The 26,231-nt window shown below is 44.7% G+C and overlaps 1 protein-coding gene across 1 annotated transcript; it reads right to left on the reverse strand.

The window, feature by feature from the left end:
* Positions 1–1,005: 1,005 nt before the first annotated feature.
* On the reverse strand, positions 1,006–26,231 carry LOC144694126 (claudin-16-like). Its single transcript, XM_078564482.1, has 5 exons — positions 26,118–26,231; positions 15,960–16,062; positions 4,970–5,134; positions 2,935–3,126; positions 1,006–1,091 (listed from the first exon to the last, which is right to left on the reverse strand). Exons 1-5 carry the CDS (start codon positions 26,229–26,231, stop codon positions 1,006–1,008), a joined length of 660 nt encoding a protein of 219 aa, XP_078420608.1.

Consider the following 26,231-nt stretch of genomic DNA (forward strand, 5'->3'; position numbering starts at 1 on the left):
GGACTGTTTGATGGGGATAGTGTAGAGGGAGCTTTACTCTGTATCTAACCCCGTGCTGTACCTGCCCTGGGAGTGTTTGATGGGGATAGTGTAGAGGGAGCTTTACTCTGTATCTAACCCCGTGCTGTAACCTGCCCTGGGAGTGTTTGATGGGGACAGTGTCGAGGGAGCTTTACTCTGTATCTAACCCTGTGCTGTACCTGCCCTGGGAGTGTTTGATGGGGACAGTGTAGAGGGAGCTTTACTTTGTATCTAACCCAGAACTGTACCTGCCCTGGGAGTGTTTGATGGGGACAGTGTAGAGGGAGCTTTACTCTATATCTAACACCCTGCTTTACCTGTCCTGGGAGTGTTTGATGGGGACGGTGTAGAGGGAGCTTTACTCTGTATCTAACACCCTGCTTTACCTGTCCTGGGAGTGTTTGATGGGGACGGTGTGGTGTGGAGGGAGCTTTACTCTATATCTAACCCCATGTTGTACTTTTCCTGGGAGTGTTTAATGGGGACAGGGTAGAGGGAGCTTTACTCTGTATCTAACCCCGTGCTGTACCTGCCCTGGGAGTGTTTGATGGGGACAGTATAGAGGGAGCTTTATTCTGTATCTAACCCCATGCTGTACCTGCCCTGGGAGTGTTTGATGGGGACAGTGTAGATGGAGCTTTACTCTGTATCTAACCCCGTGCTGTACCTGTCCTGGGAGTGTTTATTGCTAAAGCACATCCTTTTTGCTGAGCACAATATTTCATTCAAAATGCTGCGGTGGAACAACTTGCAGAGAATTTTTCCTTTATTCCAAAATGGAATTTGATGGGAGGAGGCTGGTGTGAAGGATATACATCGGTACAAGGTTCACAGGCTCAATGGCCCCTTCCTTTGCTCTAGTTTGTAATATTGTCTTAAATGTTCCGTAATGCCCCACTGGGCTTTTCACTCTCCCAGGCCTCGGTCAGGAGTGTGGTGTGGAATCCTGTAGATCCTGATAGCGGATCCTGCTGCCTGTCTTCTCTACACCCGGGAGTCGATGGCGTACATCTTTCCTATAGCACTCCTGCCAGTCTGATACAGGGCGTGATTCCTCCTGGCACCTGTGTCTGTAGAGATAAAGAGTATAATTCTGTCGAAATACTTTGTTGTAATGACTATCAGAAACGTTATGGTTAAGGGTGAGGTCAGCATTTTTCAGAGCAATCTGGGTGACCACATCAGCCATTTCATTAACAGCTGCTCAGAAATCATTGCAAACTCATTTTTATTCAACAGTTTCACAAGCAGTTAACCTAGAAATCACTCTCTCCCTGTCTGTCTGTCTCTCTCTCTGTGTCTGTCTCCCCGCCTCTCCCTGTGCTCCATCTCTCTCTCTATCTCTCTCTCTCTTGAGTTTGTCTCACTTTCTGTCTGTCTCCTTCACTCCCTTTTTCTCTCTCTCTAATTCCCAGTCTCTCCCTCTGTCCCTCCCACCGGTCTTCCTTGAGCTAGCTTCTAGTGCAGTACTTAGGGAGGATCACCTGGTCTGCTGCACCGTCCTCTGGTTAAACAGTTAAACTGAGGGCGTCCTTTTCCTGCTCCAATGGTTCAACTGACTGTTGACTGTCCCTTGGTGCTATTTGAGAAAGAGCAGGGAGTTCTCCTGCTGTCATGGCCACCAAGCAAGCATCACCGAAAAATGTTATATCGGTCGTTATCTCACTGTTTTGGGAGTTTCCTGGAAATTAATTAGTTGAATCCCAGTGACTGCACTTCAACAATAACTGATTGTGTGAAGTTTTTCAAGACAGTTTGGCATGCAAACAATTTCCTACTTCTTTCCCAATCTCTCTCTATCAGCCTCCATACCGCAAACTTTGTATTATCCAGTGTGCTACAACCTGAAATCCTTTACTAAGCAGAATCTCTGATGTCCCCTAATACGAATCATTACTTTAAAACATAAATGATAGTATAAAATAATAACATATACAGCTACAAGTCCCAGATTCATTCTTAATTGCTTGCGGTTGGTAAAGTGATGATGTACTTTTGAAGATTAGTAAAAAGAAAACTGTTCTTTGCTTCTGGAATACTCGTACATTAGTTTATGCTGCAGGTATCGCATTGGTAAATGGAACTCTCTGTTAACCGGCATTCCTGATTAACCGGCACCACCCATCCCCCGCACATGCTGCATAATAATGTTTTAATGTATTTCAATCTTTTTTATTCTCTATCTCTTAATGCCAGTCGCATCCTTTTTTCACCCTGTGCCTGCAGTTCTCTGACTCCTTTTTGCCTGCATTTTAAAATTCATTCTCAGGCTGTGGGCACCACAGGCCAAGCTGACATTTATTGCCCATCTCCATTTGCCCTGAGAAGCAACAAGAGCCAATCGTGCAGCGAGGGAGGTGTTGCCCGGACTGAGGGCAGAATTCCTTCCCTGACAGGAGCCACTTGGTGTTTTTACAGCAGTGCAGCTGGTTTTGTTCATGGCTCAGGTTTCCTCCTGCACTGGGTGTAATAGATTCAGTTCCACAACTTGCCCAAATGAGATTTTTTTAAAAATTGGTTCATGGGATGTGGGCTTCGCTGGCTGGGCCCAGCATTTATTGCCCCATCCCTAATTGCCCTTGAGAAGGTGGTGGAGAGCTGCCTTCTTGGAGAGACGTCCTCTGGCTTAGAGGCCAGAACCAGAGACAAAACATTGTCAAGTCTCTAATCTGGGAACTCTCCTCAGCTTCAACAAAGAGACAGCTTCTCATGATCATTATCAAGTGGCTCTTATTGGAATGTGACCATGTGACTATTAGAATGATCACTCTCCAACACTGGGCTCAGCTTGGATTTCCCCAATGGCTAAATAGCTCCTAGAGAATGGGCAGAAAAGAGGCGCCACAAGTCTCAGCAACTTCACCAGAGGACAGAGCAACACTGTAGTGACAAATACAATGGAAATTGTCCTACCTTCAAAAGGATAGAGGCAGCAGGCGAGGACAGCACCCGAGAGGAAACAGCCCATTGATCCAGCCATACCCAGCCAGCAAGACCAGCCCCACTGATACTGGATACCGAGGAAGACATTCTGAATGACCAAGGTGGACCTTTCCACATACACATCAACAGCATACCAAACCGAACCAATCATCCCTGGAATCCCTGTTGGGTTTAATACAACATTAATATTATTATCTGCTCACATCAGCACCACGCAGACCGACACCATATCCAACCTTAATTTTTCTCTGATGTGGGCCTCACTGATAAGGCTGCCATTTATTTACTGTTATTTCAATTGCTTTACAACTGGTGTCCGTGCTTCAGATGCTTTGGTCCCAATTCTTCCCCTAAACCCTCTTTCACGTCTTTAAATTGACCTCTGTGACCAAGCTTTTGGTCACTTGGCCTAATATCTCGTCTATGCCTCGGTGTCAAATTTTATTTGATAATCATTCCTGTGGAGCTCCTTGGGATATTTTACTATGTGAAAGATGTTGTATAAATGCAAGTTGTTGTTGTATCCCTAGTTGCCCTGTGGATGTGGTGATGGGCAGCCTTGTTGAACCACTGGCAGTGGGTTTGATACAACTGAGCATCCATGTCAGAGGGCAATTCAGAATTAGTCACATTGTGTGGGTGTGGAGCCACATATCACCCATACTGGGTAAAGACAGCAGGTTTCCTTCCCTAAAGGGCATCAGTGAACCAGCTGACAATCTGACCGTTTCATGCAACAACCATGGTGGGTTTGAACTCCCATTCTCAGCGTTGTGAGTGCTTTTCAACCACATCATCTCTTGGGGTGAGCTACAAGACTGATTGATGCACAAGAGCCCCTGGCTTGGCACTTGTGGGGTGGTAACATAGTGATAATATTACTGGGCGGGTAATCCAGAGATCAAGACTCACAGTCCAGAGACACCATGGTAACTGGTGGAATTTAAATTCAATTAATAAAATCTGGAATACAAAGCTAATCTCAGTAATGGTGACCATGAAACTATCACCGATTGTTGGAAAAAACCTATCTGGTTCACTAATGTGAGGGGAGGAAATCTGCCGTCCTTACCTGGACTGGCCTACATGTGACCCCAGGCCCACGGCAATGGTTCTGATGTTTAACTGCTCTCTGAAATGGCCTGGCAAACCATTCAGTTGTGTCAAACCACCACAGAAAAGTGAAATGGACTGTAGCAGTTTAAGAGGTGGCTCACCCCCACCTCCTCAAGGGCAATTAGGGATGGTCAGTAAATGCTGGCCCAGCCAGCAATACCTACACCCCAAGGATGAATTGACAAATGACTCGCACTCTTTAGGAGAGCAAAGTGTACGGGGGAAGATATTTGTGAGGCTGGTTTCTTTGGAGTTTAAATGGGCAATGCAGAGCAGGTGAAACTTGCTCGGGAAGCCTTCCGTGTGTCAGCTGTGGTTTAGTGGGTCACCATTTTGCCTCTTGAGTCAGAAGGTTGTGGGTTTAAGTCAGTCCAGATACTTGAGCACATCATCAAGGCTGTCACCAACCATGGTCACACTGAATGATAGAGCAAGCTCAACAGTCCGATTGGTCTACTTCTGCTTCTATCTCTAATGTTCTTCTGTTCTGTCACTGCAGAGCAGTACTGGGGGAGTGCTGCACTATCAGAGTGCTGTCATTAAAGACATTAAACCGAGGCCTCATCTGTCCTCTCAGGTGGATGTAAGAGATCCCATGATATTACTTTGGAGAGTAGTTCTCCCTGGTATCCTGGGGTCAATATTTGCCCCTCAGTCAACATCACTGAAACAGATGACCTGGCCTTTGTCATATTGCTGCTTGTGGGAGCTTGCTGTGCGCAACTTGACTTTTTACATTATATCAGTGCCTACACCTCAAGAATATGTTATTGGCTGGAAAGCTCTTTGGACATTCTGATTGGACAATAGAAATGCAACATTTTCTTTTCTTTCTGGAGCTGGAAGTCAATTGGGCTTCAGGTCTCTAGGCAGCCGGCCAGCCAATCACCTCCGATCAGCAGGGTCACACCCGCCACTAAACAAATGCGCAGTTTGATGGCCGGGTTGTCCTTGAGGAACTTGATGCAGTCCAGGCCGAGGATGAGGATGATGAAGGCAAATCCAGCCAGAATATCCGCAGTGATCATCAGAGCTCGTGTCATCACCAACTTCACTGTCAGAAGTAAAGCAGAGGAGTTAGTGGAGCAAAGGGATGCTCTGGCATAGGCTCAATCCTTACTCCATGCCCTTGTCTCACCAGCATCCACAAGTACCCTGGATAATCAATCCAAGTTCCAGTAAGTATCGATTTGATTGGGGTGCCCAGAAAGCTCTGAGCATTTTGCCTGGAGTTTGGGGATATAGGGCAGACATTTAAACAGTACTCAGGGCTGTAAATCGGTAGCTTCAATCAATTGTCTGATTTACACCCTGCCTGATTCTCCTCTCCGTTACAGTCAATGGAAAGTTCCACCAGCTATCATCGCTTCTCTCTGTAACTTTGCCTCTGTGATGTCAGAGTCATTGTATTTTACACCTGTGATGAAGATAAAGGGAACCAACTCTTTACAGGGACAAAAACAAAAATACCTGGAAAAACTCAGCAGGTCTGACAGCATCTGTGGAGAGGAACACAGTTAACCTTTTGAGTCCGTATGACTCAGGGTCTGCCTTCCTAGTGAACATGATGGTCTGTCAAATTCAGTCCACCCAAGGCTGATGCCATTTCCCTGCCTCTCTGTATACAAACATGTGAACTAGGGGCAGGAGTAGGCCACTCGGCCCCTCGAGCCTGCTCCGCCATTTAATACAATCATGGCTGATCTGATTGTAACCTCAACTCCACATTCCCGCCTACCCCTGATAACCTTTCACCCCTTGCTAATCAAGAATCTACCTCTGCCTTAAAAATATCCAAAGACTTGGATAGCAGAAGCAGTGTTTCCACTGCTTTTTGAGGGAGAGAGTTCCAAAGGCTCACGACCCTCTGAAAAAAATTCTCCTCATCTCTGTCTTAAAAGAGGAAACATCCTCTCCACATCCACCCTGTCAAGACCCCTCAGGATCTTATATGTTTCAATCAAGTCGCCTCTTACTCTTCTAAATTCCAGTGGATACAAGCCTAACCTGTCTAGCCTTTCCTCATAAGACAACCCACCCATTCCTGGTATTAGTCTAGTAAACCTTCTCTGAGCTGCTTCCAATGCATTTACATCCTTCCTTACATAAAGAGACCAATACTGTACACAGTACTCTAGTTCCTATTGAATCTGCATCCACTGCCCTTTCAGGCTGCGTGTTCCAGATCACAACAACTCACTGAGGAAACATTGAGCAGGCTGGGCCTATACCCATTGGAGTTTAGAAGAATGAGAGGTGATCTTATTGAAACATGTAAGATCCTGAGGGGACTTGACAAGGGTAGACGCTGAGAGGATGTTTCTCCTTGTGAGGGAATCTAGAACTAGAGGACGTAGTTTAAAAATAAGGGGTCTTTCATTCAAGACAGAGGTGAGGAAGAATTTCTTCTCTCAGAGTGTCGTTTTCCCAGAGAGCAGTGGATGCTGGGTCACTGAATATATTCAAGGTTGAATTAGACAGATTTTTGATTGACAAGGGAGGCAAAGGTTATGGGCAGCAGACAGGAAAGCAGAGTTAAGGCCACAATCAGTTCAGCCATGATCGTACTGAATGGCAAAGCAGGCTCAAGGGGCCGAATGGCCTACTCCTGCTCCTATTTCTTTTGATATAACATCTTGGAGATTCCTAACTGTTTAGAGAGAAAACTCAAATCCTGGGAAACATGGTTTCTCACTTGAGATATATCTGTTATTCTGTAAAACCATCAGACACATCTGCAATTAGGGATGGGCAATAAATGCTGACTAACCAGCGATGCCCATGTCCCATGAATGAATAAAAAAAAACACGTTTGTGAGGCAGAAATATAGTCAAAAGGATCTTTCACTTGATGAAGTTTCCAGTGTTTTGGACCAGTTTGATGGGGCTTTGAAGGGCCACCCACAGTGAACTGGCAATTCGGCTCCACTATGTTGGGCACTGCACAATATTCCCTTTGAAAGAGGCTCATTGAAGGGGAACTGCAACAAAACAGAAAGAGACCAAAAGGAAACATGAACCGTGTAGTATGACCCTAGTCTCACCCCCTCCCCATCTCCGTAACCTCCTCCAGCCCTACAACTCCCCAAGATCTCTGCACTCCTCCAATTCTGTCCTTTTGAACATCTCCGATTTCAGTCGCTACATCATTGCCAGCTGTGATTTCAGCTTTCTTGTGATTAAGCTTTGGAATTCCCTCCCTGGACTATTCTAATCTCCTCTCTTTCCCGATTTAAGAAGCTCCTTAAAACCTAACTCTTTGACTAAGCTTTTGGGCACCTGTCCTAATATTTACTCATGTTGTAATGAACTTTATATACTGGACAGGTTTCTTACTGGAAACAGATAACTTTATTACACAGCTCTTTTAGAAACGACATACTTGAACCTAATTCATCACAAGATACACTGTTGGATTCCTTTAACTGCTCAGGAATTCCTCCTGTTCTCACTTGAAATATTTCTGCCCAGTTGAGCTTAATTTTTTGCAACTAGCCGCGGTTCAGAAGTCCAGGTCTTTCACCTGTTGCTATGATCACCGGAAGCTGGGCTGTCTGTTGCCTGTAGGTCACAGGTAGTGTGGCGATGCCTTTTACCAGTATTGACTCTCCAGTGTATATCTTCAGCTGAGCCGTGGTTTGCTCCAGATTCAGTGGCTGGGTACCTTTGCTTAGGTATTTAAATGTGTGCTCTCCCACCACTGTGGTCGAGGGTCCCGTGTCTACCTCCATGACTGGAGGCTTCCCAATCACCTGAAAGGTGACAGTTATTGGTTCAGTTTTTACTGCTTTGACATTGTATTGGGAATAGATATCAGTATCAGCAGCTTCCGGTTCTGTTATATTGTGCATTTCAATCACCTTGGTCTGCTGCCTGATTGGCTGTCTCGATTTTGTCCTGCATTGCTTTATTACATGTCCTTTATCGTGGCAGTGATGGCATTTTGCCTCTTTAAATCTGCAGGTGCGGGTACATGGTCCCGCCCACACCTGTAACAGATTAACTTCAGAGTCACTGATAAAATGCTTCCACTCAGCCTTTTTGTTTCTCGAGCAGCAGGGACTGTCTCTCGCTTCACCGCTGCCTCCCTGATTTTCGTGCCATGCCCAATGGTAGGTTCCTGCCCCAACTGAAGAATGGTGCCATGCTGCACATTCTGTAAAGCCTGTGAGTCCCTCGCAGCACTCTCCATGGCCAGCACTATTTCTATGGCACTCTTCAAATCAACGTTAACTCCTGCGAGTAAACGGTGCTGAATGACGCCATCGTAAACGCCACAAACTAACTGGTCCCGCGACATGTCATTGAGTGTGTCTCCGAAGTCGCTGCGCTCAGTCAACTGTTTCAGCTTCGCTGTATAAGCTGCGATGGACTCTCCCGGGGCTCTTACTCTGGAGCTAAACCCCCACACTATTGCCGATAGCTTCGGCTGAAAATGTGTCTTCACGAGGTCTACCATTTCATTAAAAGATTTCGAATTGGGCATGTTCAGGGCTGTCAGACTACAGATGAGATTGTTTGTCTTGCTGCAGCAGACACTTAAAAGAATTGCTTTCTGCTTCTCCTCCGCGGTAATTTCATTCACCATGAAATAAAAGCCTAAGCGCTGAACATCCTGGCTCCAGCCTTCCATAGACGCATCATAAGGGTCAATTCTGCCGAGCAGTGGCATGACTGGTCAGTGTACTTTTCTTTCTTTCCTTAAGAACTGACGTACTTACATTCACAAGGCGAGGTGCAGAGTCACAGCTGCTTATCCTCGTCGCCAAATCAATGACTTGAGGTACCGGACAGGCTTCTTATTGAAACAGATAACTTTATTACAGAGCTCTTTAGAAGCTCCATGCTTGAACCAGGTCCACGACTAGAAAGCTCCGCCCCCTGGATTACCCACGCTTACGGCTCATTTGTCAGAACAATCACATGACCCCTGAAGGCAGTAGGAAAGGTTATACCAACAATCACTACAAGGTGCATGGGTGTCAAATTTTATTGGATAATTACCCTGGGAAGTCTATGTGCTGCAGGAGTAATGTTAAACCAGGCGGCAACTGAAGAAAACTCAAACTTGAATCTTCAGCTAGGACAGTTGATGCAGGTCACAGCAGGGTTAGTCACCTTTCCAATCTCTACATCTTAGACATTTGTCCCTTTTCATCTGTTTGGCACAAAACTGATCTGATCATAAAAACTACATTTTTATATCCCTTAAGGAAGCTTTATTTTTTTCCAATTACCTTTCTAATCAAATTAATGAGAAGAGGTTCTGATATTTCTCAATTCCCAATCTGACTCCTGGTCTCCTGAGTGATGCCTCAGATCCTTTCCCTTTGTCTCATCTGTTAATTCAATCAGAGAGTTTCAAATTCTCACAGTTTGAAAATCAGTGAATTACAAGGCCTGAGAAAGAGGTAAAGCTAGCAGATGGGAATGTAATCTCTTGGGACAATGCAGAGGGAGCTTTACTCTTTATCTAGCCCCATGCTGTACCTGTCCTAGGAGTGTTTGATGGGGACAGTGTAGAGGGAGCTTTACTCTGTATCTAACCCCGTGCTGTACCTGTCCTGGGAGTGTTTGATGGGGACAGTGTAGAGGGAGCTTTACTCTGTATCTAACCCCATGCTGTACCTGTCCTGGGAGTGTTTGATGTTCACACTCTAAGCTCTGGAACGATGGATGTTCCATGAACAAGCACTGACATCCATCATTTTGACATGGAAAGAAATGCCCTTTCACGTACAACTTCCTAATCTCTGCTACAATAACATCTGAGGCCATAGGTGTGACTCCAGGATGGTATGTTGCCTCCCTGATGCCAGGGTCAAGGATGTCACAGAGCGGCTACAGGACATTCTTTTGGGGGAGGGTGAACAGACAGAGGTCATGGTCCACATTGGGCCCAATGACATGGGCAGGAAAATGGACAAAGTCCTGAAAGCAGATTTGAGAGAGTTAGGAAGGAAATTTAAAAGCAGAACCTCAAGAGCAGTAATCTCAGGATTACTCCCAGTGCCACGTGCTAGTGAATATAAGAATAGGAAGATTGAGCAGTTCAATATGTGGCTGGAGAAATGGAGCAGGAGGGAGGGCTTTAGATTTCTGAGGCAGTATGAGAAGTTCTGAGAAGTATTAACTGATAAGGAGGATATATCGGAGAGTAGTATCAAGGTAAATAGAATACCTGGAGAGTCTGATAGAACTAGAGTAGGTTAGAGTAAGTCATTAGATGGGGTCAGAGTAAGGGGGAAGTTAAAAAGCTTAAATCAGGATTAATCTGCATGTATGTGAATGCACGGAGTGTGGTTAATAAGATCAGGGAACTGCAGGCACAGGTTGACAAATAGAATTATTGCAATAACAGAGACCTGGCTCACAGAAGGGCAGGACTGGGCGTTAAATATTCCTGGGTACAAAGTATTTAGCAGAGTCAGGAAAGGAAGTAAAGTTGGGGGGATTGGCAGTATTGATTAAGGATGGTATTACAGCACTGGACAGAGAGGATGTTCCAGAGGGGTCAAAGACGGAATCTCGCTGACTAGAGAGAAGGAAATGGGAACGGTGCAATAACATTGACTGGTGTAGTATAAAGACCACCTGGAAGGGATGTAGAGGAACAAATTTTCAAAGAAGTTACAGAGAGGTGCAAGAATTACAGAACAATTATAATGGGGAACTTCAATTATCCAAATATAGACTGGGATAGGAATATTATAAAGGGACAAGAGGGGCGAGAGTTCCTGGAACACATTCAAGATAATTTTCTGCAGCAGTATGATTCCGGTCCAACGAGAGGGCAGGCATTGTTGGACCTGGTTCTGGGGAATGAGTTTGTCCAAGCGGATCAGGTAACAGTGGGACAGCATTTAGGCGGCAGTGACCGTTGTATTATAAGGTTTAGGTTGGCCGTGGAGAAGGACAGGGAACAATCCAGAACAGGGGGAAAGCCAACTTTGATGAGATGGGAATGCATCTGAATGAGTTGGAATCAAAACAAAAAACTACTGCGGATGCTGGAAATCCAAAACAAAAACAGAATTACCTGGAAAAACTCAGCAGGTCTGGCAGCATCGGCGGAGAAGAAAAGAGTTGACGTTTTGAGTCCCCATGACCCTTCAGCAGAACTGTTCCGAACTCTTTTCTTCTCCGCCGATGCTGCCAGACCTGCTGAGTTTTTCCAGGTAATTCTGTTTTGAGTTGGAATCAAATGTTGGCGGAAAAGAATGTTGGCTGAACAATGGGCTATCTTCAAAGAGATAGTATTGCAGGCAATGTCAAGGTATATTCCATTGAAAGGGAAAGGTAGGACAAGTAATTCTAGAACACCCTGGATGACAAAAGAGATAGAAGTGCAGATGAAAAGGAAGAAGTACATGTATAACAGATCTTATGTAGAAAATACAATGGAGAATCAGGCTGAATATAGAAGGACCAAAGAGAAAGTGAAAAAACTAATCAGAAAAGCAAGAAGGGAGCATGAAAAGAGACTGGCAGTTAAAATAAAAGGGAATCCCAAGGTCTTCTATAGGTATGTAAATAATAAAAGGGTGATAAATGAAAGGATAGGGCCAATTAGGGATAAAAAAAGGAGACTTGCCTGTGGAGGCTGGAAAAGTAGCAGAGGTATAAAATGAATACTTTGCATCTATCTTTACAAAGGAATAGGACGCTACCCAGGCTGAGATGAGAGAGGAAGTAATTGGCACACTCGAGGAATTTACAATTGAGAAGGAGGAGGTATTAGTAAGACTATCTTTACTTAAAATTGATAAGATATCTGGACTGAATGAAATGCATCTAAGGATACTGAGGGAGGTGGGGAGTGGAAATTCAATGGCACTGATGATAATCTTCCAGTCTTCCTTAGACACAGGGAAAGTGCCAGAGGACTGGAGAATTGCGAACGTTACACCCTTGTTCAAAAAGGGGTGCAATGATAAAGCCGGCAACTACAGACCAGTCAGTTTGACCTCAGTGGCAGGGAAACTTCTGGAAACTATAGTTCAGGATAAAATCAATAATCACTTGGACAAGTGCAGGATAATTAAGGAAAGCTAGCATGGATCTATTAGAGAAAAATTATGTTTAACTAACTTGCTGGAGTTTTTTGAGGAGGTAACAGTTATGGCAAAGCCGATGGTAAATGCTGAGTTGTTCAAATCCTAGAGGGAAACTTGAGACAACTATTTTTCAATTTGCATGTTTGGAGATGCAGGCTTTCAATTCAGTAGTAATAAGACCACTGAGCCTTATAGGTGTTTTTTTTTTACAAAACTAGATTAAACATTTATTAATAAGAGAAATGGTTTTAAGCACATATATATGTCTACAAATTACTATTATTTTAACTTCTAAATCCCCCAATTAATCTGACTCCCAGTTACACCCCCGTTAAGGCAACACTAAGATACATAGATTTTAAAAGACTCAGGTAAAGAAACATGATATCCTGAACAATCCAATTCAAAGTGAGTTTTCTTAACTTCAGTTTGTTGTCGGCAGCACCTTGAGACATAGATGCTGAAGGCTTTTCACACTTGTTAGATCTTAAAAATGCTTGTCTTTACACACAGCCTGCTCTCCTTTATACATATTTTCCCCTTTGAATGCAAATTCCCATTGTTTTGCTATGTATTTGGACTTTAACTCCCTGATCATAAACATTTATCGTAGTACCAATTTTACCATTAATCTTTGGGAAAAGTAAACACATTGTTTCTGAACTTCACCTGGCTAGGTGACACATTTCACCCCTCCTTTGAAACTAGTCTGGTTTATTTAGAAATGCAAATGTTCTTCTACACCTTCCATTCTAAACTTCCCCCATGTTTATCTACTTAACATTTCAAACCTAGCTTCTCTTCTAATACATCAAAGCCTTCAAACCAGCTGTCTTTAATTCAATTAACACACACACACACATATATACACAAATATCAGTATTTTACAATAAATTCCAATAACAGTATTATATCTTCCTGACAGTAACAGAAGAGGTTGATAAGGGCAATGCTGTTGATGTGGTGTATATAGATTTTCAAAAGGCATTTGATACAGTGCCATACAGTAGACTTGTGAGCAAATTTCTAGCTCATGGAATAAAAGGCAAAGTAGGCACTTGAATAAGAAATTGGCTGAGTGACAAGAAAGAGAGAGTAGTGATAAATGGTTATTTTTCAGATTGGAGGAAGGTCTGTAGTGGAGTTCCCCAGGGGTCAGTGTTGGGAACCTTGCTCTTCTTGATATATATTAATGATCTAAGCTGTGAAGTGCAGGGCATGATATCAAGATTTGCGGATGAAACGAAGATTGGAAGCATTGTCAACTGTGATGAGGATGGCCATCGAACTTCAAAAGGACAAGATCCTGAGGGGTATGGACAGGGTAAATAGTGAGAAACTGTTCCCACTCAAGAGTACATCAAGAAGCAGAAGGCACAGATTCAGATTAATGGGAAAAAGGTGTAGAAGTGATGTGAGGAAAAATTCTTTCACCCAGAGGGTGATTGGAATCTGGAACGAACTTCCTGAGAGGGTGGTGGAGGCGGGATCGATCGAGGTGCTCAAAAGGGAATTGGGTTGTTACTTGAAAAGAAAGAATGTGTAAGGTTACGGGGATAAGGCAGGGGAGTGGATTATGCTCATTCAGTGAGCCAGCGCAGACTCGATGGGCTGAATGGCCTCCTTCTGCACTGTAAAGATTCTGTGATTCTGTTTATATTCTCTGCAATGTTCAGCTCACACAGAGAACCCTCTCAAGGGTTGGTTTTAATTTTTGTCACGGTGGGGGTAATGGTTTTCTGCAGAGCGACTGCCCCAGTACAATCCTTTCCCAATCACTTCAACAAGAACATGAGGACACTATTCAGCCCATCAAGTCTGTTCTATTATCAATTAGATAATTCAGCTATCTTAACTCCACTTACCTATCTTTATTCCATAACCTTTAACCCCTTACCCAACAAAAATCTCTATCTCAGTTTTGACATTTTCAATTGACCCCCAGCCTCAACAGCTTTTTGGAGAGAGGGAGTTCCAGATTTACAATTCTCTTTGTGTGAAGAAGTGCTTCCTGACATCACCCTGATCGGCCTGGCTCCAATATCTCACCTTGTTCTGGACTTTGTCACCATCTATATACCCTTTCAAATCCTTTAATCACCAAAACACTTCAATTAAATTACTCCAGAATTTTCTAAACTCAATAGAATAGAAGCCCCATCTTTATGCCCTTTTACTCCCTGCATCTTTCTGGTGCTGTGATAGAAGACTGGAAGGACCATAATGGAAGGGTGAGCTAGATGGGCCAAATGGCCTTTCATGATCATGAAATGAGATGAGAGTGACTGCCCTTGGCATCAAGATAGCATTTGACCTAATGTGACATTAAGGAGCCCTAGCAAAAATGGATTCAAGGGAATCAGAGGGCAACACTACACTGGTTGGAGTCATACCTAACAAAGGAAGATGGTTGTGGTTGTTGGAGGTCAATCATTTCAATCACAGGACATCACTGCAGGAGTTCCTCAGGGTAGTGTCCTAGGCCCAACCATCTTCAGCTGCTTCATCAATGACCTTCCTTCCATTATAAGGTCAGAAATTGGGATGTTTGCGAATGATTGCACAATGTTCAGCACCATTCACAGCTCCTCAAATACTGATGCTGTCCATGTCCATATATACCAAGACCTGGACAACAATCAGGCTTGGGCTGATAAGTGGCAAGTAACATTCACACCACACAAGTGCCAGGCAATGACCATCTCTAACAAGAGAGAAATCTAACCATCTCCTCTTGACATTCAATGGCATTACCATTGCCAAATCCCACACTATCAACAGCCAGGAGGACATTACCATTGACTAGAAATGGAACTGAACTAGACAAATAAATATTGTAGCTCAAAGGCTGGGAATTCTGCAGTGTGTAACTTACTGCCTGTCTTCCCAAATTCTTTCCCCCTCTACAAGGCACAAGCCAGGAGTGTGGTGGAATATTGTCCCCTTGCCTGGATGAGTGTGACGCCAACAGCACTCAAGAATCTCAACACCATCTAGGTCAGAGCCACCCGCTTTACTGACACCCCATCCACCACATTAAGCATTCACCCCCTCCACCATTGACGCACAGTGTGTATCATCTACAAGATGCAGTGCAGCAACTTGCCAAGGTTCTTTCAACAGCACCTTCCAAACATGCAAACTCTATCACCTACAAGTTCAAGGGCAGCAGACACATGGGAAGCTCCCCTCCAAGTCACTCACCATCCTGACTTGGAATACTTTCCCCATTCCTTCTCTGTCACTGGGTCAAAAACCTGGAACTCCCTCCCTAACAGCACTGTGGGTGTACCTACACCACATGGACTGCAGTGGTTCAAGAAGGCAGCTCACCACCCCCTTCTCTACACCAAGGGCAATTAGGGGTGGGCAATAAATGCTAACCTTGCCAGTGATGCCCACATCCCATCAATTAATAAAGAATAAAAAGAAACTTGTCTTGGTAATGTTTATGATATTGTCACAATCTGTTGAGTGGTTTTCATATTACTTTCCTTTGGAATGACAAGCGGTTTCACAGCACCGACACTGAAAAATTAAGAAGGGAACAATCTTGACTTGATGGGAATATGGTGCTCATGCCTACATGAGTTGAAGGGGAAACTCCACATTCCATATGGCTGTCAGGTTTGAGCGGTGCCTAGTTTGGAGGATTCGTACGATTGCCACCAGTGCTCCTTTTGAGTGTAGAACCATTCTCGGGCTGTGGAATTCCCTTTAGAGAGGTGACTGGAAAGTGTTATTGGATTGAAATAGATAGAAATTGAATTTATTTTATCACATCACAAAGTTAAGGCACAAAACCGAACAGCCAATACTCACAGGGAAGGTCAGACAGGATTGAATCATAGTCATCGCATGTTCGAATCCCGTCAACTGTACTTGTTACACATTCCCACCAGAGACCACGGCACTTCTGACTTACCTGGGGAAAAGTGCAGAAACAAAGAGGAAGAGCTGAGAACTATATGAATCAAAGAGAAACCAAATCATCTGAAGTGGGATGAGGATGGTCATCAACCTGGGAAATATTGGGCCTCCTATCTTTACAAGGCCACAGGATTTGAAGGTTCAGGAATAGGGATTCAAATGTTGGCCAGAGTTTGATCATTTGTTTTTGAGGGATGGGTGAGTGGGCAGACGGATTTTTCATGATCATCATTTTTGATCCCGAGGCCAGGTTCCGAAATATTTTGCATGGAGTCTGCACGTGGTCTGCTGGATGCAGTGATCTTATTGGACTAGAGATGTCTCCCAACTGCATTTTTTATAAAACACTGTTTATAAAACATCTGGAGTAATGTGAACAATTCTTGGCAGTGCACTTTAGGAAGGATGTCAAGGTCTTAGGGTGCAGAACTGTACAAGGGCTGAGGGACTAATGTGGAGAGGCAGGAGAAGCTGGGGCTGTTCTCCTTAGAGCAGAAGAAGTTGTGAGATTTAATAGATGTTCAAAATCATAAAGAATTTGGATAGAGTGAAGAAGGAAGATCAGTAACCAGAGGGACGTAGATTGATGATAACTGGAAAAGCAACCAGGAGAGAGATGAAATGCTTTTATTCAGTGAGTTGTGGTCTGGAACGTGCTGCCTGAAAGAGCAGTGGAAGCAGATTCAATAATGACTTTAAAAAGAGAATTTATAAATACTTAAAAACTAAAATGTTGCAATAATAGTAATAGCAGGTGAGTGAGACAGGAAAGTACAACAGCCAGTTTGTGTATAACTAACTCCAAATTAGCAGCAATATGACAATGACTATGCATACCTAGTACAACGGACGATGGTTGTGGTTGTTGGAGGTCAGTCATCTCAGCTCCAGGACATCACTGCAAGAGTTCCTCAGGGTAGTGTCTTAGGCCCAACCATCTTCCACTGCTTCGTCAATGACATTCCTTCCATCATAAGGTCAGAAGTGGGGATGTTCGCTGATGATTGCACAACGATTCCTCGGATACTGAAGCATGTTCAAATGCAGCAAGACCTGGACAATATCTGGGCTTGGGCTGACAAGTGGCAAGTAACATTCACACCTCACAAGTGTCAGGCAATGAACATTCCTACATATTGAGAATCCAACCATCTCCCCTTGACGTTCAATGGTATTACCATTGCTGAATCCCTCCTATTGACATCCTGGGGGTTACCATTGACCAGAAACTGAACTGGACGAGCCATATAAATACTGTGGCTACAAGAGCAGGTCAGAGGCTAGGAATTTCTGTAACGAGTAACTCACCTCCTGACACCCCAAAGCCTGTCCACCATCTACAAGACACAAGTCAGGAGTGCAATGAAATACTCCCCACTTGCCTGGATGAGTGCTGCTTCAACAGCACTCAAGAAGTTCAACACCATCCAGGACAAAGCAGCTCGCTTGATTGGCACCACATCTATCACCTTAACCATTCACCCACTCCACCACCAACGCACAGTAGCAGCAGTGTGTACCATCTACAAGATGCACTGCAGGACTTCACCAAGGCTCCTTCAACAGCACCTTCCAAACCCGCAATTGCTACCATCTAGAAGGACAAGGGCGGCAGATAGATGGGAACACCACCACCTGGAAGTTCCACTCCAAGTCACTCACCATCCTGACTTGGAAATATATCGCCGTTCCTTCACTGTTGCTGGGTCAAAAACCTGGAACTCCCTCCCTAACAGCACTGTGGGTGTACCTACATCACATGGACTGCAGCAGCTCAAGAAGGCAGCTCAGTACCACCTTCTCAAGGGCAATTAGGGATGGGCAACAAATGCTGGCCTAGCCAGCGATGCCTTGTGAAATAATAAATATTTTTTTAAATGATAACATTTTTCAGGTGTTGGTTCCGTGTAGAATATCGAGTGAGGCAAGTTTACAGGCCACAAAAAGAAAGTGTGTCAAAGCCTAAGCCCACCAAAACAGAGAAAGTGCGCCAACCGCCATGTTGAAATATTTTCGGTGTGGTGGGAACAAACTGCACAAGCGAGAAGAATGTCCAACGGGGCCAGGGTTCCACAGCTGTGGAAAAATCGGCCATTTCAAAACTCTCTGTCGCTCAGAGGGAGAACATTTTAAAACAGAGCCAAGTACAGGAAGTGGAAGAACCACAAGCAAAGGAATTAACCTTCCTGGGGAAGTAACAAGTATTGGAGTATTAAACTCAAAGTGGACCTCATAGATCTTAAACTAGATACAGGAGCAGGGGTTTCTGTTTTATCAGATGAAGTCAAATGGCTCAAACAGATTACATTGCAACCATCATCTATCAAATCACAGGGTCCAGCAGGGACAACTTTAACAGTTAAAGGCCAGTTCATGGCAAACCTGAAATACAAAGACTGAGAAATCCCTGAACCTCTCTCTGTCACGCAAAATCAAGAGTGCCTTCTACTGAGCAGAAAGACATACCTAAAACTGAAACTAATCTACAAAGTGGATGAAGTTACTGATGAGGACTACAATGGTACATTTCAAAATGAATTCCCAAAGTTGTTTACAGTACTAGGGGGGGTTAAAGACCGAGTACCATATCACCCCACAAATCGATGCTAGACCAATTCGCCTCTTCACACCGAGGGAAAGTCCCTCACCCACTCTTGGATGAAGACAAAGATCAAATTGAAAAGATGCTTTGACAAAGGGTTATCTCAGCGGTCACCATGCCAACAAAATGCTGTTCAGGAATGGTTACAGTCCCAAAGTCAAACGGTTCTATAAGAATCTGCGTGGATTTAACTCAACAAAACAAATCAGTGGGATGTGAGATCCACCCAATGGCCTCAGTGGATGAGAGTCTTCCCAAACTAGCCAAGAATCCTTTATTCACCAAATTGGATGTGAACAGTGGATTTTGACAGTTGCCTCTGGACAAAGAATCCAGATTTCTAACGACATTTATAACACCATTCGGGTCATTATTAGAATAGTGACCACTTCAGAAATTTTCTGGAGAGCAATGTCTCCCACCCTAGGAGGCAGGGAAGGAGTAAATGCCATATGGATGACATACTTACACATGGCTCCATGAGAGAAGAGCATGATCACAGAGGTAGAGCAGTCCTGAGAATCTTACAGGATGCAGACCTAACATTGAATGAAAAATGTGTAGTTCACCAAACCTATGATCAAGTTTCTGGGTCACATGGTACAAGCCGCTGGAATCATGGTTAATCCACAACAAAACGAAAGTAATCGGAGAATTTCCACAACCCAGAAACATAACTGAACTTCAGCGATTCCTCAGAATCATCATCCAAGTAGACAAGTTCCGACTAAATTTAGCAGAGACAGCTGTTGAGACAGGGTCAATAGTGAAACTGGAACATGGAACCCCCTCATGTTTCCCCCAGCAAAACGCTTTTGAAAAGATTAAACAACTTATAATCTCTTCTGAAATTTTGGCACATTATGACCGAGAACGACCCACCATAGGAGCACCACATGCATCGTCTACAGGTCTGGGGGCTGCTTTATTTCAAGTGCAGAGAGATGGCAAAAGGAGACCAGAGTATTATGTCTCTATTTCACTAACAGAAACAAAACAACCATATGCCACGATAGGAAAAAAAGCTTTGGCAGCAACATGGGCATGTGAAAAATTTTCAGACTATTATTGGATTGTATTTCAAAATTGAAACAGACCACAAACCTTTATTCACCCTTCTGAACATGAAAGAAATTGTGAAGATGCTGCTCAGAATCCAGCGGTTCAAATTAAGATTGATGAGCTATGACTCTATCACAGAGTATGTGCAAGGGGAGTATCAAACAAGGCAGATACACTGCCACAAATACTATCAGAAGGGACCAAACAAGGGGATTTACACATCATCGAGGAGGTTGAACCACATATATCCGTAATCACTCAGCACTTCCCAGCTACTGCAAAAAAGTTGCAGGAAATAAAATGAGCCCATCAACGAGATGAAATCTGAGGATGTTGTCCGGAAGGATGGCGAGACTATGTCCCCACTAATCTGATACTATGGCAGTACTTTGAACAATGCAAGCACCTTACAGTCATTGACTACTTACTAGTCTTCAATAAAAGAATAGTCATACCGAGAACACATTGGTTTGATATTCCTCAAAGACTTCACCAAGGTCATCCAGGAACAGCAAAATGTCATGCGAGAGCACAGCAATCAGTCTGGTGGCCAGGAGTTACTCACTCTATAGAAGAAATGATTTCTAACTGTCTTACTTGTGCTGTAAACAGCCAAGAACGAAAAGAGCCACTATTCCCTTCAACTTTTCCGGCAAGGCCATGGGAGTACCTGGGAATGGACTGATTTGAATTCTGGGGAAAACCTTCCTTATTGTCATTGATCAGTACTTATGTTGGATTGAAGTAAACAGGTTGAGTAGTATCACAGCAGAAACAGTCATCCAATCCCTCAAGAGAATTTATGCAATATATAGCATCCCAGACATCATAGTGCCCGACATTGGGCTGCTATTTGCTAATGAGCTATTCCACAATTTCACAAATGAATATGACTTCATTCATGTAACCAGTTCCCCTTGCTATCCTCAAGGGAATGGAGGAGCTGAAAGATGGGTATGAACTGTCAAAGATTTATTCAGGAAAAATGAAGACCTTAATCCAGCTCTGAGTTATCGAACCTCACTGCTACAAAATGCTTTCTTACCATCAGAGTTGCAAATGGGAAGGAGGTTGAGAACACAGCTTTCACCTCTAAAACAAAAACTCAAACCAAATATCCCCATAAACGACCACGAGAGAGTAAAAGAGTGGGAGGAAGAACAGAGAAACAGCCAGGCTGGGAATTTAATCATAGGCACAGAGCAGGTGAGTTACCAGTGCTGAAGCCTGGGAGAGAGTATGGGTCTGAGACCAACTGGGAGAAGGCAGAATCATCGAAAGAACTCAACAATCAAGACCGTACAGGATTGAGGCAGACTAAGGGATCATAAGGTACCAGAGCTGACATAGCTTCTGCCTCGACCACCAGCGCCTTAATATCCTTGGGAAGAGAGCAAATGAAACTTGGGTTTACTACTCACATCTTGATGGAGAAAAAGATTTACTACAAGCTCAACAGACACCCAGGGGAAGATCACTCACACCAACAGAAGGGAGAGTATGAATATCCTCGACTTCAACAGGAGATCAGAACGAGACCAGGGAGATTATCAAGGCACCTCAGTGACCAACCCGGTGAAGTCTGAGACTTTGGGGGAAGATATAGGAGCATGTAAATATAATGGGGATAAAGACTTGGGGGGGAGATATAGAGTAAAAGGTTGGAACGGCGATATGTTTCCAAGTCTGGTAAGTGACTTGGAGGGGAACTTCCAGGTGGTGGTGTTCCCATCTACCTGCTGCCCTTGTCCTTCAAGATGGTCGTGGTTGTGGATTTGGAAGATGCTGTCTCAGGAGCCTTGATGAATTCCTGCAGTACATCTCGTAGATGGTACACACTGCTGCTACTATGCGTCAGTGGTGGAGGAAGTGAATGTTTGTGGATTGGGTGCCAATCAAGTGGGCTGTTTGTCCTGGATGGTGTCGAGCTTCTTCAGTGTTGTGGGAGCTGCACTCATCCAGGCAAGTGGGGAGTATTCCATCATACTCCTGACTTGTGCCTTGTTGATGGTGGACAGGTTTTGGGGAATCATCACACAATTCCTAGCCTCTGACCTGCTCTTGTAGCCACAGTATTTATATGGCTAGAACAGTTCAGTTTCTGGTCAATGGTATTCCCCAGGATGTTGATAGTGGGGGATTCAGTGATGGTAATGCCATGGAACATCAAGGGGCGATGGTTGGATTCTCTCTTGTTAGAGATGATCATTGCCTGACACTTGTGTGGTGTGAATGTTACTTGCCACTTGTCAGCCCAAGCCTGGATATTGTCCAGGTCTTGCTGCATTTGGACATGGACTGCTTTAGTATCTGAGGAGTCGTGAGTGGTGCTGAACATTGTGCAATCACCAGCAAACATCCCCACTTCTGACCTTATGATGGAAGGAAGATCATTGATGAAGCAGCTGAAGATGGCTGGGCCTAGGCCCTGAGGAACTCCTGCAGTGATGTCCTGGAGCTGAGATGACTGACCTCCAACAACCACAACCATCTTCCTTTGTGCTAGGTATGACTCCAGCCAGCGGAGAGTTTTCCCCTGATTCCCATTGACTCCAGTTTTGGTAGGGCTCCTTGATGCCACACTCGGTCAGGTATGGCCTTGATGTCAAGGGCAGTCACTCTCACCTGGGGAGTTCAGCTCTTTTGTCCATGTTTGAACCAAGGCTGTAATGAGGTCAGGAGCTGAGTGGCCCTGGCGGAACCCAAACTGGGCATCAATGAGCAGGTTTTTGCTGAGCAAGTGCCACTTGATAGCACTGTTGATGACCCCTTCCATTACTTTACTGATGATCGAGAGTAGACTGATTTGTCCTGCTTTTTGTGTACAGGACATACATGGGCAATTTTCCACATAGCCGGGTAGATGCCAGTGTTGTAGCTGTACTGAAACAGCTTGGCTAGGGGTGTGGCAAGTTCTGGAGCACAAGTCTTCAGGATTATTGCCGGAATATTGTCAAGTCCCATAGCCTTTGCAATATCCAGTGCCTTCAGCTGTTTCTTGGTATCACGTGGAGTGAATCGAATTGGCTGAAGACTGGCATCTGTGATGCTGGGGACCTCCGGAGGAGGCTGAGATGGATCATCCACTTTGGCTGAAGATTGTAGCAAATGATTCAGCCTTATCTTTTGCACTGATGTGCTGGGCTCCTCCATCATTGAGGATGGGGATATTTGTGAAGCCTCCCCCTCCAGTGAGTTGTTTAATTGTCCACCATTCATGACTGGTTGTGGCAGGACTGCAAAGCTTAGACTTGATCCATTGGTTGTGGGATCACTTAGCTCTGTCCATCATTTGCTGCTTATGCTGTTTGGCATGTAAGTATTCCTGTGTTATAGCTTCACCAGGCTGACACCTCATTTTTCGATGTGCCTGGTGCTGCTCCTGGCATGCCCTCCTGCACTCTTCATTGAACCAGGGTTGATCCCCTGGCTTGGTGGTAATGGTAGAGTGGGGGATATGCCGGGCCATGAGGTTACAGTTTGTGTTTGAGTACAATTCTGCTGCTGCTGATGGCCCACAGCACCTCATGGATGCCCAGTCTTGAGTTGCTACATCTGTTAGAAATCTATCCCATTTAGCACGGTGGTAGCGCCACACAACACGATGGAGGGTATCCTCAATGTGAAGGCAGGAATTCATCTCCACAATGACCGTGCGGAGGTCACTCCTACCGATACTGTCATGGACAGATGCATCTGCGGCAGGCAGGTTGGTGAGGATGAGGTCAAGTATGTTTTTCCCTCTTGTTGGTTCCCTCACCACCTGCTGCAGACCCAGTCTAGCAGCTATGTCATTTAGGACTCGGCCAGCTCGGTCAGTAGTGGTGCTACCGAGCCACTCTTGGTGATAGACATTGAAGTCTCCCACCCAGAGAACATTCTGCCCCCTTGCCACCCTCAGTGCTTCCTCAATGTGGTGTTCAACATGGAGGAGCACTGATTCATCAGCTGAGGGAGGGCGGTACATGGTAATCAGCAGGAGGTTTCCTTACCCATGTTTGACCTGATGCCATGAGACTTCATGGGGTCTAAAGTTGATGTTGAAGACTCCAGGGCAATTCTCCCGATTGTATACCACTGTGCCACCACCTCTTCTGTGTGACAGCTCTCCCAATTTTGGCTGTAATTCAACAGTAATGATTTGGGAAACTGCAGACTCGAGCAACACACTTTGGGAGAACAGACAATTCCCAAAACCCCCGACCACACAATGAAACAGGTCGATAGAAGGAGACAGTTTCCAGTCGAGGGGTCCTGAAGGTAGAGCCATGATTTGGAAGATTACATTGAAGAGATTTGGAACTGAGAGCAGGGGACACCTCTCCACACACAGAGTTTTGAGGCTGTGGGTTTCACTTCCAGAGTTAGCGTTGGAGGCAAAAAAACTATGTCAGCATTGCCGATTGGATTGGAGGTGTGGAGGGTGGGGAGGTGTACGGGAATGATGGGAAAGGAGCTGAAGAGATATGGGGACGGGGGTGGGTAAAGGTAATTATAAGGATTTGCTTATGTGGAGGGTAAGAAGCAGCACAGACTGGCTGGGCCAAATGGCCTGTTTCTGAGCAGTGACTTTGATGTAAAGTTCTGTCCCGATACCAGCGTCAGCCCAGTGAAAAGGTCACCGCCAAACACTGGAGATGCAGTGAACTGGGGATGACCGAGTTCAAAAGTAGAAGGGGATTCTCAAGCACGTCTGATTCACTGAGGGAGGTAATAGCCCCAATCAGGCTGAAATTACTAAAGTTAATGTGTGTTAAATGAAGTTAATCATTGCCTTGAATTCACTGCATCTTTCAGAATGGGTGAGCAGCTTATTGTAACACAGTTGGTATAACACATAGCTCTACCAGATTACCGCAGTCTGAATATTACCAAACTCTGAGATTCAACATTCATCTGTATTACACACACAATTAACTACTTCATGTGTGTGTAGAATTATATCTTATGTAGAAGTTGCAGCATAGAGACAGGCCATTCAGCCCACTGGCCTGAACTGGCATTGGTCACAGTGACAGTAACTCTAAAACCCAGAGCTTAACCTGAAACCACAAGGTTCAGAATCGAGGGTTCTGGTGGTTTCTGTAACTCCTTCTGTTTATGGAAAATTTCCAGATATTTTGTCCTTTTCACAAATGTTGGTCCAGAAGGAGGTTCAAGAGCTCGTTATGATTCTATACCCCAAAGATTTTAAGTAGCTGTTATCGCTGATAGATCTTTACTAACAAAACCACAAAGAAAAACAGGCCTATGTTTCTAAAGCCCTTTTCACAATATCAGAATATTGTGAAGGTTTTTACAGACAAAGTGTAGTTGATGTTGTGAGGTAGGAAATGCAGTGAAAGACCCCACAAACACAACCCAGATCGGCTTTGAGTGGCATTGGTTGAAGGATAAATATTGGAAATGCCCTGCTCTTCTTTGAAATAATGGGATCTTTTACATCCATTCCTGAGGTAAGGCCTCTGTTTAATGTCTATCCAAAAGACAGCTCCTCCAGCAGTGCAGCACTCCTTGCACTGGCTCCTCTAGCAGTGCAGCACTCCTTGCACTGGCTCCTCTAGCAGTGCAGCACTCCTTGCACTGGCTCCTCCAGCAGTGCAGCACTCCTTGCACTGGCTCCTCCAGCAGTGCAGCACTCCTTGCACTGGCTCCTCTAGCAGTGCAGCACTCCTTGCACTGGCTCCTCCAGCAGTGCAGCACTCCTTGCACTGGCTCCTCCAGCAGTGCAGCACTCCTTGCACTGGCTCCTCCAGCAGTGCAGCGCTCTTTGCACTGGGTGTGCCAGCCTAGATTATGTGTTCAAGTCTCCAAGTGGGGTTTAAACCCTTGACCTTCTGGCTCAGAAGTGAGGTTGCTATCTACAGAGGCACAGGTGAGGTCTAAAGGTACGTTTAGGTGAAGAAGGGTCATTAGCCAATACAATCTCATTCTTCCAGAATCTAAACTGTCACCCCATGACAGAATCTTGTTATTCCTTAAATGAAACCAATGTCACAGCCTCAGACACCCTCTTTGACAATGGGCTGCTGATCACTCTCTGTGTAAAGAAATACCTCCAGGTGTCTGTTCCAAACCTGCCCTTTACACACTGACCCCAGCCTTTCTGTATGATTAACACTGTCCCTTGTTCATATCCTTCTTTAAACTTCTTCAAACACAGACTCTGGGTCACCAAAAGGCAACGCGTTTTCAGAGAATCATCCAATCAATGACCACCCTGATTAATCAATGATCCGATTGGACAGAACTCTGATCAGGGTGAGATCTTGTCAGAGAATGATCTACAAAGAAGATCTACATTTTGGGTCTTAAAAGTCTCATCTCAGATTTCCTCTCTTCCCCCAATCCCACCCCCAATCCCACCCCCCACATTCCGTACTCACCTCTAAACTATCATCTGCATTCACCATCCAGCAGTCTGTCCACGTGGCCACAATAAGGAAGCCAACAGAAACGAGGGAGATGAAGAAAGCTACGAACTGGAGCACCTCCCTCAT

This window comes from Cetorhinus maximus, chromosome 19 (assembly GCF_964194155.1).
Source record: "Cetorhinus maximus chromosome 19, sCetMax3.hap1.1, whole genome shotgun sequence".
NCBI classification, from domain to species: domain Eukaryota; kingdom Metazoa; phylum Chordata; class Chondrichthyes; order Lamniformes; family Cetorhinidae; genus Cetorhinus; species Cetorhinus maximus.

Bases quoted from the DNA above. Each gene is read 5' to 3' on its own strand.
- LOC144694126 (XM_078564482.1), bottom strand. From the start codon at position 26,231: ATGAGGGAGGTGCTCCAGTTCGTAGCTTTCTTCATCTCCCTCGTTTCT. The intron at 3,127-4,969 runs GTGATTGGCTGG...TAAACCCAACAG, and splicing joins TGTGACCCTGCTGATCGGAG to GGATTCCAGGGATGATTGGT. The intron at 1,092-2,934 runs GTAGGACAATTT...TTATCTCTACAG, and splicing joins CTGCCTCTATCCTTTTGAAG to ACACAGGTGCCAGGAGGAAT.